The sequence below is a fragment of the Borostomias antarcticus genome (genome assembly GCF_949987555.1).
Source record: "Borostomias antarcticus genome assembly, chromosome: 8".
In the NCBI taxonomy this organism is placed as follows: Eukaryota; Metazoa; Chordata; class Actinopteri; order Stomiiformes; family Stomiidae; genus Borostomias; species Borostomias antarcticus.
Genome location: NC_140241.1, coordinates 23,480,739 through 23,499,435, shown reverse-complemented (window position 1 = coordinate 23,499,435; position 18,697 = coordinate 23,480,739). Strand labels below are relative to the sequence as shown.

At 41.5% G+C, this 18,697-nt stretch overlaps 1 protein-coding gene across 1 annotated transcript; it reads right to left on the bottom strand.

Moving 5' to 3' along the window:
- Nucleotides 1-631: 631 nt before the first annotated feature.
- Nucleotides 632-17,142, bottom strand: zer1 (zyg-11 related, cell cycle regulator). The gene is made up of 16 exons (XM_084442703.1): nucleotides 17,033-17,142; nucleotides 15,734-15,925; nucleotides 14,767-14,917; nucleotides 13,620-14,074; nucleotides 11,572-11,745; nucleotides 11,315-11,429; nucleotides 8,528-8,674; nucleotides 7,942-8,115; nucleotides 6,866-7,081; nucleotides 5,570-5,611; nucleotides 5,317-5,436; nucleotides 4,403-4,518; nucleotides 3,751-3,939; nucleotides 2,794-2,891; nucleotides 2,000-2,102; nucleotides 632-1,676 (listed from the first exon to the last, which is right to left on the bottom strand). Exons 2-16 carry the CDS (start codon nucleotides 15,898-15,900, stop codon nucleotides 1,589-1,591), a joined length of 2,355 nt encoding a protein of 784 aa, XP_084298829.1. The 5' UTR covers nucleotides 15,901-15,925; nucleotides 17,033-17,142; the 3' UTR covers nucleotides 632-1,588.
- Nucleotides 17,143-18,697: the final 1,555 nt, after the last annotated feature.

The window sequence follows — 18,697 nt, the reverse complement described above, 5'->3', positions numbered from 1 at the left end:
TGTGCTGCTTAACAGGCTAAAGATACCACTCCACTGATTGCAGGGCTCTTTCCAAAGAGTTTGACTTAATAGTTTCTGATATGCTTATGGATGCAAATATGACAGTATAGTAACACTAAGGTGACAATTAAAATGAATGAATCTTAATCTATTGACGTAATAGGAACATCCATTCTGTATCCTATGCTCTGACTGCTATGCAAGATGATCATTTTCTTAGGCTACTGCCCCATGGACCAGTGGGAAATGTAGCATACCTAAATGACGAGCCCTGCTAGGGTACATAAGTTCACATCGTGTAAGTGCAATATCAGTGTTGCTGAGAATGCAATGTTAAAAGCAGCAGCTAGTATCCCACCGTTTCTGTCTTTTGTTGATTGAGACAAAGCAGTAATTTTTCTTCCTAAACAAGTTGGCTTGATTTACTAGTGTATAACTGAGAATGAAAACAGCACTGAGGGAACAGGAGCGTGAGCAATGACGCCTGTTGTTGTTGCACTACAAACAGCCGGCCAGTTGCAACAACTTGAACTATTTAAATGATTGAGACATCCTCTATTGATCCAAACAATGCAAATATAATCAATGACTAATTACATTACACAATACATGATACATCACACCACAGACCATGAACAGATGCTTGGATGTTTACAATTTAAAATATATTTTTCTCCATTTCAATGGCTGTACTATGTGGATTATTTGAATGAAGAATGGGGAACCAAATGTACAGTAACAGAGAAATCATAGGAGTGTTTATAATTAATCATATATCATAAAGCATAGGCTACATAAAGAACCGGGATGAAACAGCTCTAAATCTGTACAAAGAGATCAAGGTAACCCACCCCCATGCCGCAGTCTGGGAAGACTTCATCCGAGTTATCATTATGTTAATGCTCCTCCTCCAGTGTTGGACCTTGAGGGTCTCGGCAGACAATGGCAACTTCACTGCGCAATAAGCAAGACTGTCCACAGATCAGCGCTTGTGATAAAACGATCCACCCCTCAGCTCAACGAGTCATCCTTCATGCCCATTGGGAAAGGATGGAGGGTTCTGAGAGGAAGAGTATTGGGGTGACAGAGCTCTTTGACGACTGTGCTGGTAACTAATCTTAAGAACAAGCCTCTCCCTACACTCACTATTACACACTAAAGAGAGGTGATAAAAGCATCTGGTTTTCGTTTCTTTTTAGTAAGAAGGAAGTATATTTTGTTTTGTTCCTTATTACACACATACATGTTCACACTCACTCAATTGTTACAATTCACACTCTCTGACAAACTGACACCTACATGAGACGAACGCACAACCAAAAACCAAACAAATCAAATAAAAGAAAACAAATCCATTATACAAATAATCCTTATGTGCAAAACAATTAAAACACTCACGCACACACCAACCTCGTGCACCACATCTTAACTTCCTATAATATCACAATGTTCTGTCAAGATGACCTGGCCAAGAGGAAACACATCGATGCACTACAGTAAACCGATCCACACAATTAGACCCTTGTGGTGAGAAGATAGGGAAAAGTGTCCTAAAGGTTTTCCTTTAGTTTTGTGGGCAACGTTGCGTTTAACCTCTTTGTCCGTTGTTTATCTCTGGTCCATGGTTTACTTCCATGGGGTCTTCTTTAAAGTTTTCACATTGCTCCATGACTTTTCTAAAAATAGAGGGAAACATCATGATTATGTCAGGCTACGAAAATGATTATGTCAGGCCATGACACTGTGTATGCACTAGATTAATGTATGATGAGTGACGTTAGCCTAGGAATTTACATAAGAGTCAAGAATGGCCTAAAAGTCGATACACCTTTGACACAAGATTCATAAAAACACAATCAAGAACGATGTATGATGATCAAATAATCATACGAGACCACAATACCATCACTAAGATACCATGTTAAAATAAAGGTTGAACGGGCCAAAAAATATGAATGAGGCAAGTAAAAAGATCAGGCATAGGAGAGTCATGCTGTACCTTGCCATGTCCTTGGTCTCGTCTTGTGAGGTCTGAAGCTCCAGAACCTTCTCCAGAAGAGCGATCCCCCCTTCCTTTATCAGCAAGGGGCAGTACTTACCCGCTGAGAAGAGAGGGTGGAGAGGACAAGTAGAACAATCATGTACTCTGCAGAGATCATTTTTTATTTAGTAGGTGGTGGGGTTTCAAAATCAGATTTTTTCAACATCACACAGTGCTTTTCTGAAAGGTTAAACAAAATTCAAGTCAAATCGAATTGAACAGCTGTGGCAGCTACGTAAAAAAAAAAAAAGGCAACCACTTTTTAAAGAGGCGCCTTTTTCCTCTTCCTATAGAGTTGCGTGTAAAAAGCGTGCTGGTCGTTAAAAAAAAGATGTGCAGTGTGAACACGGCCGTAACCCGATTAATTGATGGAATAATCGGTAGAATACTCGATTACTACACTAATCGGTAGCTTCAGCCATGCCACCTGGCTTTCCAACTCATGCTTTAGACAATGAGTTGCTTCCTGAATGACAGTCAATCCCTCTAGCACTGGATATAGATATACAACTCTAAACAAACAAATCGGCTCTGGCCCTCCTTTTTGAAGGTTAGTTTGTAAAATAACTAATCACAATAACATTTTAGAGATCATTATTGAAATCACTCAACATTTTCATAATTGACAATCAACTCTGTCAAGAAATCCTTGCAGCCCTAATACTATATAATAAACATGAAACAATACTGTAAAGAAATACAAATGAGCCAATAGATAGCTTCTTCCAATACATGAGTTGCCAGATACTTACGGTAAACTGACACTAGATTGTAGAGTGCCCACGTTGCCCAATGCTGACTGACTGGAGCGATGCTCTGTGGCAACAGGCGGAGGATGGGTTCAAAGGACCTGGGGGAGGGGAGGGTAAAGGTCAAATTCACAGAGCATCAGTGAAGCTGGTGACTTCTGAACTGGAGAATTATTTACAATGCCATAAAGTTCTATAAACAAAAATAACAACAAAGCCAGAAATCTTGGTGTCGTCATGGACTCGGACCTGAATTTCAACAGTCACATGAAGACAATTACAAAGTCAGCCTACTATCACCTGAAGAATATATCAAGGATTAAAGGATTTATGTCTCAGCAGGATCTGAAAAACTTGTCCATGTGTTTATTTTCAGTAGACTCGACTACTGTAACGGTGTGTTGCAGCTGATTCAGAACGCTGCTGCTCGAGAGTCAAATAATTGACTTTAAAATACTGCTGTTGGTTTATAAAGCACTGAATGGTTTAGGGCCAAAATATATTTCTGATCTGCTGCTACGTTATGAACCATCCAGACCTCTCAGGTCGTCTGGCACAGGCCTGCTTTCTGTCCCCAGACTTAATTCAGTTTTTATGCTCCACGTATCCAGTACAAACTTGGAGAAAACTGCAGGTCTGCTGCAACTCTCAGTTCTGAAGACTTTTCTTTTTGCCTCTGCTTTTTATTAAATCAAATAATTATTAATTCATACACTGTACTGTAACTTTTATTCCTGTATTTTATTTTTCCTGCATTGTTTTAAATATCTTTTTTATTTTTTATATGACCTTTTATGTTTTTCTTGCACTTTGTATTGATGCTTTTAATGTCTCATGTAAAGCATGATTTTGAGCTGCCCCTTCTGACACCAGGTCAATTTAGCCCCTTAGCAGAGACTCAAAATCTGATTGGACAGAGTATATCAGGGTAAAGCGACATCTCTTGGGCTACACACACACCTGTAGTTGATATTCCGCCGGGAAGTGATGTCCCAGCTCTGGATAGCGTCCCACATCTTGTCCATGACGGTGTCTCTCAGTGGGTCCTCCATAGCCCAGGCCTCAGGCCCGTCAAACATGATGTGGGACAGGACCCCGCAGGCATTGTAGGACACCTCAATCCCGTCTGCCTTACTGTCCAGCAGTTCACTGTCAACATACAGAGCCGTCAGGATTAAAGGAACAAATAAAACCTTTTTCAAGTGGTACTGTAAAGTAACCCGTTCCTTCAGACCTTTTGGAGCAAACATTTTCAAACGTAATAGTAATCGTTACTAGTTACTCTGCACTATAATAGTTCAATTATGGTTGTTTCTTCACGCATTTGATACAGCCAGCAGCAGTGGTGGAACGTTGAGTTGGCTGGCTACGTAGCTAATGTGGTCAGCTACATACAGTAGCTATCACTACAGATGTTTGCTGCCTGCTAGAAAAAGCAGGAGCACAAACATTTGGAAATCGAGAAATCAAAAAAAAAAAAAAAAAAAACTGTCACAAGGGTTCACTGCAGAAAAATATATCCTAAGAATGTAAGAATTGCAGATGGGGCAGATTCAAGAACAGATTTTTGAACAGACAAAATGAAAGTGAAATAGAGTGAGTCTTTCCTTACCTGAACACGTGAATGAACTGTTGGGTGAGGAGCTGCGGCCTTAGTGCCCTCACCTCGGCCACATTACCCAGAAGCCCCAGCATGTTGCGGTGCAGTTCTTGTTTATCTGGGAACTCCTGAGTCACAGGTAGGAGAAACAGATGGAAAACAGAAGGTGTGATTTTGCATGAGCTCCTTTATTCACAGCGTCAACATTATTTGCATCCTCCTCTCCTCACAGTATTAGTAGTTGGCTAAATATGGCCAAAGCTCTGGATGCAGGGAAAGGAAGCAGCACAGTATAAAAATAGATTGCTAAATAAAAAATAAAAAAGGTCAATTGACACTAATACTGATGAAATTTTAAGACAAAAGTGATTTACAGGTATAGCATTTGAAGTATTGGAGTTGTTTACATTTTTATATAAAAGATAAGAGTATTCAGGAATTATATAGTAGAACTTTACCGTTCTCTTTTGTCTTTTCAAGGATTGATATTTCTTTAAATGCTTTATTCTTGTAAACTGGGCTCCGCTGAAAATTAGAGTCTCCCTCAGTCGACTGAGTGGAAATGAAGGCTTTGCAGTCTATTTTTGCAATAACTGCACTTAAGGCAATGTTTATTCTTCTAACGTTAACCTTACTGCTTGTTGCTTCATTCTACTAGAAGACTCCTGTTGTATTTCTCGTCATCATCTATTCTACAGGAACCAATCAGGGACTGGGGGCGGAACCACAGTTAAATGCAGTCTCCTGATTGGTGTCCCATTTTATGTGAAAAGTCAAATCGTTCTGGTTGGCTGGAAGTCCAGACTTTTTTTTCACAATAATTCTGGCTTGCAGGCTAACCATAACCCGCATCTGAATACATTTTGAAATAAAGAGAAAATCAAAGATTTTTAGTAGATAGTTAAAGCAAGGTGATGTGCTCTAACCTTTAAACAGTCCAAGAATAGGCTCATGCCTCTACAGTTGAGGAACATCTGACAGTTGTCTGGGGTCTCATCAGTGATGTTCCACAGAGCACTCCAGGAGAACTCCATCACCTGGTCACACTTTGAAAAAACGTAAATTCAATGCCTTTTCAAATATTCAAACATTATGCATATTACAGTGCATTAAACTGTTCTGTTGCTTCTAAAGGAAGCAACAGAACAATAATTAAATGTCGTTTATATTTAGACTTACCATTCTGTCTTGTAGCTTTTTCTGGATCAGATTCAACATTGTCTGATAAAAAAAAAAAGAAGATTTGTAACTCGTAAACCCGTATGTCTTGACCCCTATACATATGAGCAACAGAAATCATCTGAAATTGAACTGAATATGAATAAAATGGATAAAAATAAGACTTCATATTGGGTATGTCACAATCATATTTCCTCCAGGCCCTCAAATTCTTTGTCGAATTCACGCTCATATTTTTTTAATAGGCTAAATATATTTGGGGTCACTGTAACATAATTCTTGTCATTTAAACTGCGACATGTAAAGACCAACAAAAAACGTAGAACACCCCCCACATAAGTTTTATAAATGAGGCCCTTGTTTTCCTATGAAAGATGCAATAGAGTGGTGAGGCGATGTCATTTTGTAGGCTGAAACATTTGGTTCCGAGATCCCTATAGGAACAATGAGGTATGAAAATAAGGTATATGTTTAACAGACACTCCCAGACTGGAGTACGTTTTGTTATAAAAGTTAATTGAAGTTGGATTTTGTGAATTTTAAAGCCCTTAGTTGGTTCTGACATCAATGTTGCTGACATACTGTTTGCTAACTATTATTGAAACTGGACTAGTAATAGCAGTGAATGGCCATGTCTTTTCATAACGTGAACTAGCACTAGAGGATGTTAGATTACCACAACTGAACAAATACCACACATACAAACACAAAACTGCCTTGGCTAGCTCAATCTTTTATCTAAGATAAAACCTGCAGATTTTTTTTTTTTCAAATGACAGATTTAGCTACAACGAACGCAAATACTACATGCATTTTCATAGCTAGCCCAGTAAACATGGCGCACGTCAGAAAGACATTGGGACTCTTAGTCCAGTTCAAAAATGTTTAGCATAGCACTAGCAAAATTAATCTGAGAACCAACTACAGGCTTCAAAATTCACAAAACCCATCATTAATTATGTATTTTAACTTCTATAACAAAGCGTCTCTGTTAAACACATACCTTATTTTCTGCATGTTTTGCAAATCGCTTTCATTTTTCCCATAGAGATTTGGAACTCAACTAAATGGCAGCGATGCTAACCTTTCGGCCTAAAAAATGACATCACACCTCACCACTCTATGAGGAGTCTGTGTCATAGTTGTGTTGTGGAAGGGTGGATATGATGTTGGTTGGTATCTCTAGCGATATGTGCATTTAAAACTGATTAGATGCATCCATAGAAATCTTATTTTATTAAGATCTTATAAAACATCTGCAAAAAAAAGGGCTTATCCAAGTGGAGTGTTCTCTACCTTGACAAAGCCCATCTTGCCTACGGCCTCCTTATGGTGGTTGTCCACCTGGCAGACCAGTGCATTGCAGAGGTGCACGGCGATGCGCTGGATGGACTCGTCTTGTCTAGCTGGCTCTAGAATCTTCAGTAACAGAAGGTTGACCCGCCCATACTGGAACTCAAGCTCCTCTGGGATGCTGAAGTTGCACAGCGTCAGACAGCAGTTCCGTTGGACCTGGGTGGGTGAAAGTGGAAGGAGAAGGCAGGAGAAAGAGTTGAGATCGACGAGGGCTATCGCCGATTACGTCTCGCCCCACATTGCCACAGACTCCTTAACCTCGTCAAAATTAACCCCAAAATTATTATTATTATATGGTGTCTTGATGATGGTGGAGAGTGCTCTTACACAGGACAGACAGTGTAGATATAGAAAAATTAATGCAATATACAGTACCATGTATCTGTGACACTAGTAGTTTTGGGGGGCCTACCAACCCCCCTGAAAAAAATCCTAGGGGAAACGCTGCTCTTAATGGCAGCCCTACAAACGTATTATGTCATTACTGTGGTTACATACTGTTTGAACTTGATCTTAAGCCTTGATTCTTCCAAGCTATAACAGTCTGCACCTGCCCAATGTAATTAGAGGTTTCACCTGCCCAATACGATGTGATTGGCTAAAAACTTTAACAAATACACGCACATGGTGCTGACAACAGACAGTCAGTCATCAATCAGACAGAAATTGTCATCTCTATGTCTCGCCATTCCCTCTGGGCTCTCGGGAGCGAGACAAAAAAGAGACCCCATATGGTTCTACGTGCTAACCTGCCTGTCAGGCAATTTTCTTTATCACACCTATTTTTAATTAAAACGGTAGAATACAGACAGGGTAGGATAGAGTTTTACTGTCACTGACCTCAAACACTAATGTGAGATAGTGTGCTACTTTGTCATACTGTTCAACTCAGGCCTAAGGAGATCAAGACCAGTGGTAAGTGCACTGAAATGAACAACACATTACCTTTAACATTCAAGTGGGTAGAGCAATGGGGACGAGCTGGATTTGAAAATGTAATTGTGTGGGACGCTTACTGTGACTTCCTGGTACTGCTCCATGCCGTTGAGCACCACCTGGATGACCTGCCGGCGGAGACGCACGCTCTGGTCACTGCGGTACTCAGTATTGGTCAAGTAGAAGAGAGCTGCACTGCCCGTCACCTGGATACTCTTGTCATACTTATGGCACTTCAGCGCTGCAATCACAAGCTAAGGGACAACAGTCATGTTATTGGTCACATCAGAAATGGTCTGCTTTCAGTTGGACATACTATTATGGCAATTCAAAGGAAGCAGAGTGAATTCTGCAATAAAACTGAAAAGATTCAGTATTTTACAATACAACTTCACGAGTTGTTACAAGATGTTTTTCGGTTAATCAATGTGTGACATAGAAACAAATTACATAAAATGTAAAGAACAAAATTGAATTTCAAACAAATATTAGATGCATGAGAACAGGTGAGGGAGAAACAAGGATTAATTCCACCTGTGTTTGAAATATATGCATAAGCGAGTTATTTCCATTTCTGAAGTACATTTTAAAATGGTAAATATTCCAAGTAAATCTAAAATGAATGCAAAGCTGAAAAGAAAATGTGATAGTGTGAACAGTAAGCACCTGCAGTGCTCTCAGTAGCTGGCTGCAGTGTTGTATCCTTGCTATGTCAAACAGCTGGTTGATCGCTCTGTGGGCCAGCTCAGGGCGGAACTCTGTGTAGGCTTCAATGGCATTCAGAACCTGTTCTTCGTTCTTAGAACCCGTCACCTGGAAGGGAACAAAAGTAAGCAGCATGAGCATGCATGTATAAATGAAAGGGGTGTAACAATACAGTCTATTGTGCCGCAAAATGGCACGCTCTAAAAACGATGAAAAGATGAAAAACTCTCTCGCGATATACACATATATATAAAAAACGTATGTAAAGCGACTTTGGGTACTCAGAAATCTCTATACAAATTAGACGTATTATCATTATTATAGGACTGTCTGCAAATAAGTCACTATCACTTACTAACTCTCTAGCCTGGCTTTGCCATCCTGATCACGTGAGCTCATATTCTGTTAATCTTTGCAGATCAGTCTGGCCACGATCCCATTCGACTGAGTTCCACCCGGCAGATATTTTCTGGGCCAATCACAACCGTTTATCTAATATGGGGCAGGTTCGATATGACTGTACCCATTTGATACGATGATATGACGACTAACCCACGTTTTGTCGCTCTAATTGGTTATAGGACCCAGAAGGTTCAGACCCTTCACATTTTTGTGAATTGGGTCTGGTTTAGCCAGGCTAATAACTTGCGCCCGTGTCTGTTTAAAAAAAGCAGAGAAAAAGACGAGAGCATGCAGATCAGTACTTGTGATCGACCTCATAATAGCACGGAGACAGCACAGATCAAGGTTGTAAACGACCACAGAATCAATGCTGAATCGAAAACGCTCCCTGTCCTTGTCCTTCTGGACCTGAGCGCAGCTTTTGAGACTGTAGATCATGAACTCCTTAATAGAAGACTTCAGAACTGGGTCAGCCTCTCCGGTCCAGTCCTTGACTGGTTCAGGACCTATCTAACTTGCTGAGAGTTTTTCGTGAACCTAGGTGATCACAGCAGAAAAAACACAGCTATGACATGTGGGGTCCCACAAGGATCTATTCTAGGGTCCTTACTTTTCAGTCTGAATATGCTACCCGTACGTGACGTCATTAGGAGGCACAATATTAGCTACCATAGCTATGCAGATGATACCCAGCTCTATATTTCTGTGACACCCAACGATTACAGCTCAGTTGCTCACTTGGTAGAATGTATTGCTGATATAAATGTATGGATGTCACAGAACTTCCTTCAGTTAAACCAGGATAAAACAGACATGCTGATCAGTGCTGAAAAAATTGAAAAGGGGAGACTATCTGGGGATTTAAAAACACTGACACTGAACACCAAATGCCAGGTCAAAAACCCAGATTTCCTGTTTGATTCTGATCTTAATTTTGATGCCCACCATATTAAGAATGTGACAAGGACATAGGATGAGCCCTTTTATCACATGAGAAACATTGGTAACAGGGATTTACCGATTGCACTTTTCTTGGCTGATTACTTTTTTTTTTCTTTTTTTTCTTTTTTTTTTAAGAGTGGCCTGCCGATTCCTATTTTGTCAGATTCCGGTTCTTTCTAAGAAATAGGCTATAATTGACAGCATATAAAACATATAAGATAAGATAACTTTTCTTTAATGGAAAATGTAAATTCATTTGCATGTTAAAACATTGACTGCTACGCAGCAAGTGAGGTGAGCTGCCTCTGCTGATCCATATCACTGTTGACTGACGATTGCAGCATGCAGGGATACGTCTCCCTCAATATTTAGAGCATGTGCATTTCTCCCCCCAAATACAAAAATGAAAGAAGCAGATTACTTTTATTTTGAACCCCCCCCCACCCCCACAAAAGACACAAGAATGAAAGTGAAAGCTTTTCATCAATGGATAATTCCTGCATACATTTGCAAGGTAATCTTGCAAAGTTGTGGGAACTTTTAAGCAAGAACTTTTAAGCGAGATCAAGACAAACATTGCTTTTATCTTGTAGCTGTACTTGTGTTATAATTAAATCTTCTCAATCTTAAACTGTTCTTTGCCGTTTCTTTTAAATTACTTTCTATTTTCTTTTTTTCATATATTATGTCTTGCTGTTTGTTTTCTTGTTTTTTTTGTACCATTTACTATGAACTATGTTTTATTCTGTAAAGCACTGTGTGCATTGTGAGTTATAAATATTACAAAATGGAACTATAAGGCAAACAACAGCATTGTTTCGCATTTTGTGTCTTTCGAATAAAATACTATTTTTCCCAGTCATATATACACATCTGTTTAGGGTCAAACCTGCGCCAGGGCAAAACTACGACCCCGTTAATCCCACACCACGCTTTTGACGTGAATAATTTTACAGAAAACTGAAATGAGACTTGTTTGCGGACCCGCCCGGTGATTCGGATCCGCTCCAAAATTTAATGCGTTCTAAGTGGGACCATGCTAGAACTTTCCACCAGTTTCATGAAAATCAATCCAGTAGCTTTTGCGTAATCCTGCTAACATACAGACAAACGAACGAACACATGCCACCAAAAACATTACTTCTCGCCCTCCTCTGTCGCTGGGGCGGAGATAAACAAAAACAACATACTCCAAAGATTTTACATCTGGATTCAAACATGAAGTGCACCATCTGAAGACAACATATAGTGCCACTTTTCCAGACAGACTAGTCTATCTCAACTTGAGCTCCTAAAAGCACACCAACCGGTCTGTGTGAGCTGACTGTCCCCTTATCCCCACGGATCATGAGGTATGTAGATATTGACATATTGCTGCAATATTTGCTATGATTAAATTTTCACCTTATATGCAGGGATGTGCGTCACATTACACAGTGTGGTGTCGTACAGTCCCAAAAACTGTAGAGGCCTTTTCAGCTCCTGGAAAGGATAGATGCTGCTCTTGCAGGGCTCAATGCTGGAAGAGAGAGAGAGAAAAAGCAGATACATACTTAAGATCTTAACATTAAAGAGCCATTTTGTTGATAAAAAACAACCACAGATGCCAGTTACATGATGTGAGCTGATGTTTGTTTTAATCCTGAATTCAAGTCACTGACCTTGGGCATCCCATGGCCTCCTCAAAGTGTGGGACTGTGCAGTTGTCCAACATGATGTGGCCAGAGATGTCCAGTGACACCAGATTAACTAAGCCTTGAATGATGGCTGTAAGGGTCTTCCGAGTCATCTTGAACTTGGAGGTTCGCCGACTCTCCCTGGAGATGTCCAGGTGTCTATAGGATACAGAGTGTGAAAAACTCTTATTGGCATCAAGTACTGAATGCACCAGCTCCAGGACATTCTAAATCCTTATAAAATGGGAGAATTCAAAGGCATGTCAGTTACAATTAATATTTTATTTCTAACTTTGTATTATCTTCTTTGAGTTCACTGACTGCTCAAGTCTAATTTTGAGACAATCTAATGAATATCCCCTCATAATAAAAGTTTTAAAAGCTTCAAGCACCACTGACTTTCAGCATTGAGGCTTGGATGCTTCAATGAGTCTTAGCTTAAAGGCTTGCTGACTTAAAAGACTGAAAGGCCTCATTGTATCTCTTATAACATGGGTGAGGTTTGAACACTTTTATGTTGTATCAGTTCTATGTAAATTGCAAATAAACCTACAAATAAACATCAAATGACCCTATTAGTTGATTCTGTCTTTGATCTCTGCTGTTCCTGAAGTTGAGTGGCAACACCCACTTTACTCAGGTCCCATATGGTGTTAAAGCTCTTGTTCCTCTTGTCCAGGTGTGAAAGGTCAGTGTGACGTGCCATCATCTATTTGGGTGATATGCAAACTAGACACACTGAACGGAATTAAAGACCAGTTAAGAGTTCAAAGATCAAAAATCGTTGTTGTCCCACTAGGGGGAAATTAGGTTTGCAGCCAGGACCTAGCTAGGGAGTTAACTACGTTAATTAGACGTCAATTAGAGTAGCCTACACTTTCTACACAAAATGTGTTACGTGCAGCCATTTCCCCTATGTGACACGAAAGTGGAGGGGAGTGCTATGGCAGTGGTATGGTAATAACATAATAACAGAGTGGCCAGAGAGTGGTTATTTGGGATTATTTGAGTTAACATGGAAATTCCACAGTATACAAGTAAATATATAGATAAGATGTTATTACTGGGGTCAAGAGTTCACCAGCTAATGCTTGCTGCATTCAGAATATAATCATTAACAATGGTTGTGAGGCTGATGACATTGGGGGCGTGGTCTGCCTTTGACGCGTGGAGCAAACTGAAAAGGACTCTTGTGTGGAGCCTAGAATACACCAGAATGCACACGCACGCAGGAGAACAAGGAAGACCTGGAGGGGGAAGATGCGCGTGTGGCTTGGAGCTGGAACGACAATGCAGAGTCTGTCAGCTGGAGCTGAGACCACTGATGACACGTGGACCAGAGCTAGGAGTCAGCATCGTGGGTTAAGGTAGGCCTTTTGTTCATGATCATTTCTGAGATACAAGCAAGCCGGTGTTATTGTATATGTTTGGCCCTTTGAGGAATACAGGAGAGGAAATTAAATGGTAAATGGACTGCACTTATATAGCGCTTTTCCACCTTAGCGGCACTCAAAGCGTTTTACAATGGCCTCTCATTCACCCATTCACACACACCCTCACACACCAATGGCAGTAGCTGCCATGCAAGGTGCCAACCTGCTCATTGGGAGCAATTTGGGGTTAGGTGTCTTGCTCAAGGACACTTCGACACGTGGACAGTCGGAGCTGGGATTCTAACCACTGACCCTTCGATCATTGAACGACCCGCTCTACCAACTGAGCTACAGCCGCCCCGAAATTAGTGTTTGCGAAATTAGTGTTTGCGACTGACCAACCCTAGACCAACGAGGCCATTTAAAGACAGTCTTGAGGCTTGCAAACTCTTGTGGCCCACGGTTACCTTACAAATGCCTTTCCATGTGCGGGTGCTGCTTCTTCTACCTTAAGAGCACTGACCCAACCCAAGCATCCCTAGAGTACAACTAATACATTTTGATTAATGTCTGCACATTAAGACAATGGAAAATATCCACATAATGCGTCAAGTGAATACTGTATCTATCCATACCACAACAAAAATCAAAGTAGCTCACCTGAGGTGGCTCAGTTTCACCACAGTATTGACCAGCTCTTCTGACAAGTCCATGTTGTAGAGCACCAGTGATGCCAGTCTGTCTTTCCACTGGGCCAAGAAAGCTGCACGGGGCAACTGGACACCGGACAAGTCCAGCGCCGTAAGGGCCGGCAGGGGCTTCAGCAGGGTCTCGGCGTCCACCTCATCTGGGAGCCCGCCCAGATTGAGCAGCTTGAGTCGGCTGAAGCCTTGAAAGCTGAAGTCCTTGTCCAACGCCTGCCTGGAGGCTGGGCTCTCGTCCTCGTCTTCCTCGTCGTCTTCGTTGCACGCCAAAGGGGCACCCCCCTTCCGGTAGAAGATGTGGCTGCAACCGAAGAGACTTAGGGACACCAGGGTGTGACGAAAGCAGGTCAGTGTTTGAAGGCTGCGTGCAGAGAGGCTGTTGCAGTAGGTGAGATGAAGCTCAATCAGGTCCTAGAACCGTGGAGAGAGTGCTTTATTGGTTTAGTTGTTTTACTTAAATTAGAACATATATTCTTGGATGGTTGATACAAACAATATAAAATGTTCTATACCCATAAAACTTCCATTAAACTCTCCAAGTCTCAAACAGATGCCTGCCTCATATAATAGGAAACAGACGCCTGCCTCATATAATAGGAACACAAACTTGTCCACATTTTCCGGTGTTCTGAAAAGTTGGCCTACCTCCTCAGGATGACCTACCACCCATTATATGATGCTTAAACCATGGGTAGTGCACCCTGTCAGGTAGGAAATTTCTGTCATGGCCTACCATTTTAATGTGCTTAATTCATGGGTAGCGCATCCTGTCAGGTAGGAAATGTTGATAGAATAGGAAATGTTGATGCCCTACCCATGATTTAAGCACAATATAATGGGTGGTAGGTCATTCTGATAGACATTCAGGTAGGAAATGTCTATCAGAATGCCCTACTACCATGGATGACATTGCTACATTGCAACACTGAAATCTCTAAGTGCGTATGAAGCTGGCTAATATATTATCTTTATTGTTCTTGAGGGAAACAACACAGACAAGTTCAATTTGGCTGTCAACTTCCACATCAGCAAAGTCCCATTGATTTAGCCCGTCAATTTTTGTTACATCAAAAAATTGTTATTGAATAAAATATCACAGTCACCTGTTTCCCAATGGCCTCAAGGTCCCTGTCGTTTACTAAGTCCTCCCTCAGCTGTACCCTGGTCAACCTGGTGCTCCGGGGGTCCGAGAACAGCTGGAAGAAGCTTTCCTCATGCTCAAAGTTACTGTCTGTGTGGCTCAGCTCCATGTACCTGCACATACATGAGAATGAATAAAACAGTTGAAATGCTAGACTGACAGCAATAATACAGATGGTGTAGAACATATTAGGGCTGGGTTACACGCTGTCGACACGAGAATGAGAATGACCTCCAAGTTACACGTAAAGTCTTGTCAGCGTTGCCAGAAATTACCAGGGTCACATGGAAATGCTATCGCAACACTGAGCATGCGCATGCGTGTTGTAGACCCTGACAGTTATCTATGAAAATAACTTGTTTCGAATGCATTGAGGCTGCCTGTCTTCAACCAAAGGAAATCTTGGTCAGCCTGTTTTCAGGCCTACATTTCCAAATTAGGGAGATCCTATTCCTTAGTTAGTAATTAACTAGGCCCAATTCTTTACTCAGCATAAGTTTAAACAAGTTAAAACATTATTATTATTTTAGTTTAACCAGCATTTAACCGTTTTATCTGCTTAACATATAAACTGTTTGGGGGCAAATCTATCAAGTATGCCTGCAGCAAGACTGTTGTTTGCTAGAGAATCCACAAGATTCCAAAGCAACACAATGTAGATAGATAGGTAAGTAATTGATCACACATTCGCTCTCCCACCTGTGAGGAGGATGCTCTAACAGTTGCGCTAATAGGGACGTCCCTCTTGGGGGATTAGCGCTCCTTTGAGGAGTGAGTTTAACCAACCACTCGCTACCACTAACTGGGACTCAAGAGGCCACTTTGTCACATATGCAAAACATGTTATGAGGACTTTTCATTTTTAAAAAAATAGATAAATGTTAGGACATTCAACCACATCCAATCTCCAGTCATTAGGCTATACATACGTGTTGACCAGCTTGTCACAGATTTCACTAGGAAGGAAAACATCTGAACGGAGAGAGAGCTTGTTTCTGTCCCCCTGATAGCACATGGTCCTCCTCAGATTCCTCACACAGTAGGCCGTAGACAGAGCCATCAGGGTGTCAGGGTTGTCCCCTGCTTTGGCCGCCATCTCGGCTTCACCTCGGCTTTTTCGTCTGTGTTCAAAAACAGTGCAGAACAAGTGGCCTTGGAGTTCTCACAGGGTAAGGATAAGCAAAGTCCTCACAAAGGTTGCTCAGGCGTTACTTGCTGACAAAAAGCTGCTTTCAAGTGGAGAATGAGACAAGCTCTTTGCTGCCTACTTAACAATCATGGGAATACAAATGATTTAAAATTAGTGATAAGCAATGCTAATTAAATATATAAAACATTAATTCAAATGACAGCTAGGTAAGCTTGCTAGCCGTGTTCAGAACTAGCTATTCATTCACTTTAAATGTCTGGCGAGATCAGCAAGAGCAAGATAGCAATTTCTGTCAATAATCAGGCCTAAACAGTAACGTTAGCACTGAGTCTAAAGCTTAAACTGTCTTAACCTATTCATGCTATAGCTCGAGTAGAACGTAGGCTACATTAATCACTCTGAATTCATAATGTCATAACTATGCTCACGTTATGCTACAGCTGGGACAATGTACGAGTAGCATTTGCCAACTTAATTCATAGGGTTAGCTAACCTTATACCTACTCCCTAGCGAGTAAAAATTAAAAGTTCTTAGCGCGTTAGTTACCAAGCTAGCCAATTATAGCGTTTCAGTAGCACACAATAATCTCTAGTTTAAAATGACAGGTAGTGCCATAATATTCCTTCACCATAGTTAGCTAGCAGAAACTGTCAATGTTATATAGCTATATTGTTAGCTAGCTGGCTACACAGCCATTTTATTTGCTGCTGCTAGCCATGTAGAATAATTGATGCTGGTTTACGACCTTGTTCGCTCTAGATACATTCATTGTCTAACCAGTTAGTTAAAGTTAACTAAGGTTAAGTTAACGAGGAAGCTTCTGTTTCAATGGCCAGTTCGCAGCCCATATAGCTAGACATACCTAAATAGCTTTGCACCAGAGCATTAGACTAGTTGAGAGGAAGCCATCGCCTCTTGAAGCTAGCTAACATTAGCCGACGAGTAATGGATAATGCGTTGACGTCGTTAGCAGGCTAGATATCTAGGCTAGCTAGCTGCTGACGATTCAAATGTTTGAATACGGAGTACAATATTGTCAACATTTCTGAGTACACACACTACTAGCCATTTCTATACCTTATCCTTGCCCACGGACAATTATTTTAGTTTGTTCAATTAATTTCTAGTTTTGAATCATAAGCTAATGTAGCTAGCTAATGTTCTCTTCTGTTTTTCGTGACTCTCCGATGTCAACAAAACAACCTCTACTTCCGGTTCACCTGTGTAACAGATAATGAATTCCCTCATCACGGTATTTCGAAGAATAGATCCTTTCCGCTCAATTTATAGAGCTCATACGTAAAGTCAATGGATGTATTAAGCCCAAGGCGGTGTTCGGGGCTATATCCCCGCTACTCTGTCAGGAATCATTCATTGCGCCATTGACTTTTGTCACTCGCTCTGCACTTCAGTATCCAACTGAATTATTTAGTTACTCACAAAAGGAAGACAGTTTTTGAACGATAGCCTAATCTTTTCTCCGACGTGGCTTCACTTGCAGCCCCCCACCAAAGCACTTTTGCACACATCCACTAGCCTAGCTATGCATGCTGTTTACTTTCTCTATTGTGGAGAGAGATGACTAGTATTCTAGACTTTTACTCAAGTAGTTCTAATACACGACTTTCGTTTTTACTTGAGTCATTTTACTGTGGAGCATCACAGCAAGAACAAGAAGGTCCTCGGATCGATTCCCGCTTGAGACGCTGTCAACACTTGGAATGTTCTCCCCAGGGTAGGCTACTCATTCCGCCGTAGTATGACAGTCCCTCCAAGAGGGACGTCCCTATTGGCTCAACTTTCCAAGCAGGAGAGCAGGTTCTAATCCCGCCCTGGGCATGCCGAGACAGATGGGTCACGGTGCCATGACCTGGATGTCCACTGGTGTGGAGTGAGTTTGGAGGGCGAGTGTAACCGAGTGAAATGTGTAGCAGGTCAAACACTCCTCAAAGGAGCGCTGACAGATCTCCAAGAGGGAAGTCCCTGTTGGCACAACTCGGCCTCCCAAGATGGAGATATGGGTTCTAATCCCACCCTGGGCATGTAAAAACAGATGGGTTACACAGAGGACAAATTCCACCGGTGACCGCCGAAGATGAGAGTGTGTTGTGTGTGCTGTGCCACTGTTTGTGTGTGTCACTTGCCATGTGGCAAATAAAAACCATTGAGGTCCTGTAATATAATAAATATCAGATACTTTAAGACTTTTACTCAAGTAGTATTCTATTATTATTATTATTGAGACCTCTAGGGTCTTTTATTCACCACACAGTGTTGACACATTAATACACACGGTGAACGAGCGACAACAACCACACGCAACACACACACATGCATCAGTGGTCGCCGGTGGAAATTGGTCCTCTGTGTAACCCATCTGTTTCAACATGCCCAGGGTGGGATTACCCATCCCATTTCATCCATCCCAGCCATCCTTCCTTCAGGGGCAGCCAGGAGCAATGGGCAGCGAGGGGCGCACGGGGACCAAGTGCTTGGTCTGGGACCGGACTGAAGAGCCTTTGTTCTTCTGTATGTTTCTCATATTGGTTTCTTAGGGAGGAAACCCTTGCAAACACAGGGAGAATATGCAAATTCCACACAGAAAGGCCCGGAGACCTTCTTGCTGTGAGGAGGTGACAGTACTGCGCCACCGTGCCGCACATTAGCGATTTTTGGGGCTCAGTGTCTTGCTCAAGGACACTTCGGCACCACTCTGGAAGCATGGGATCGAACCGGGGACCT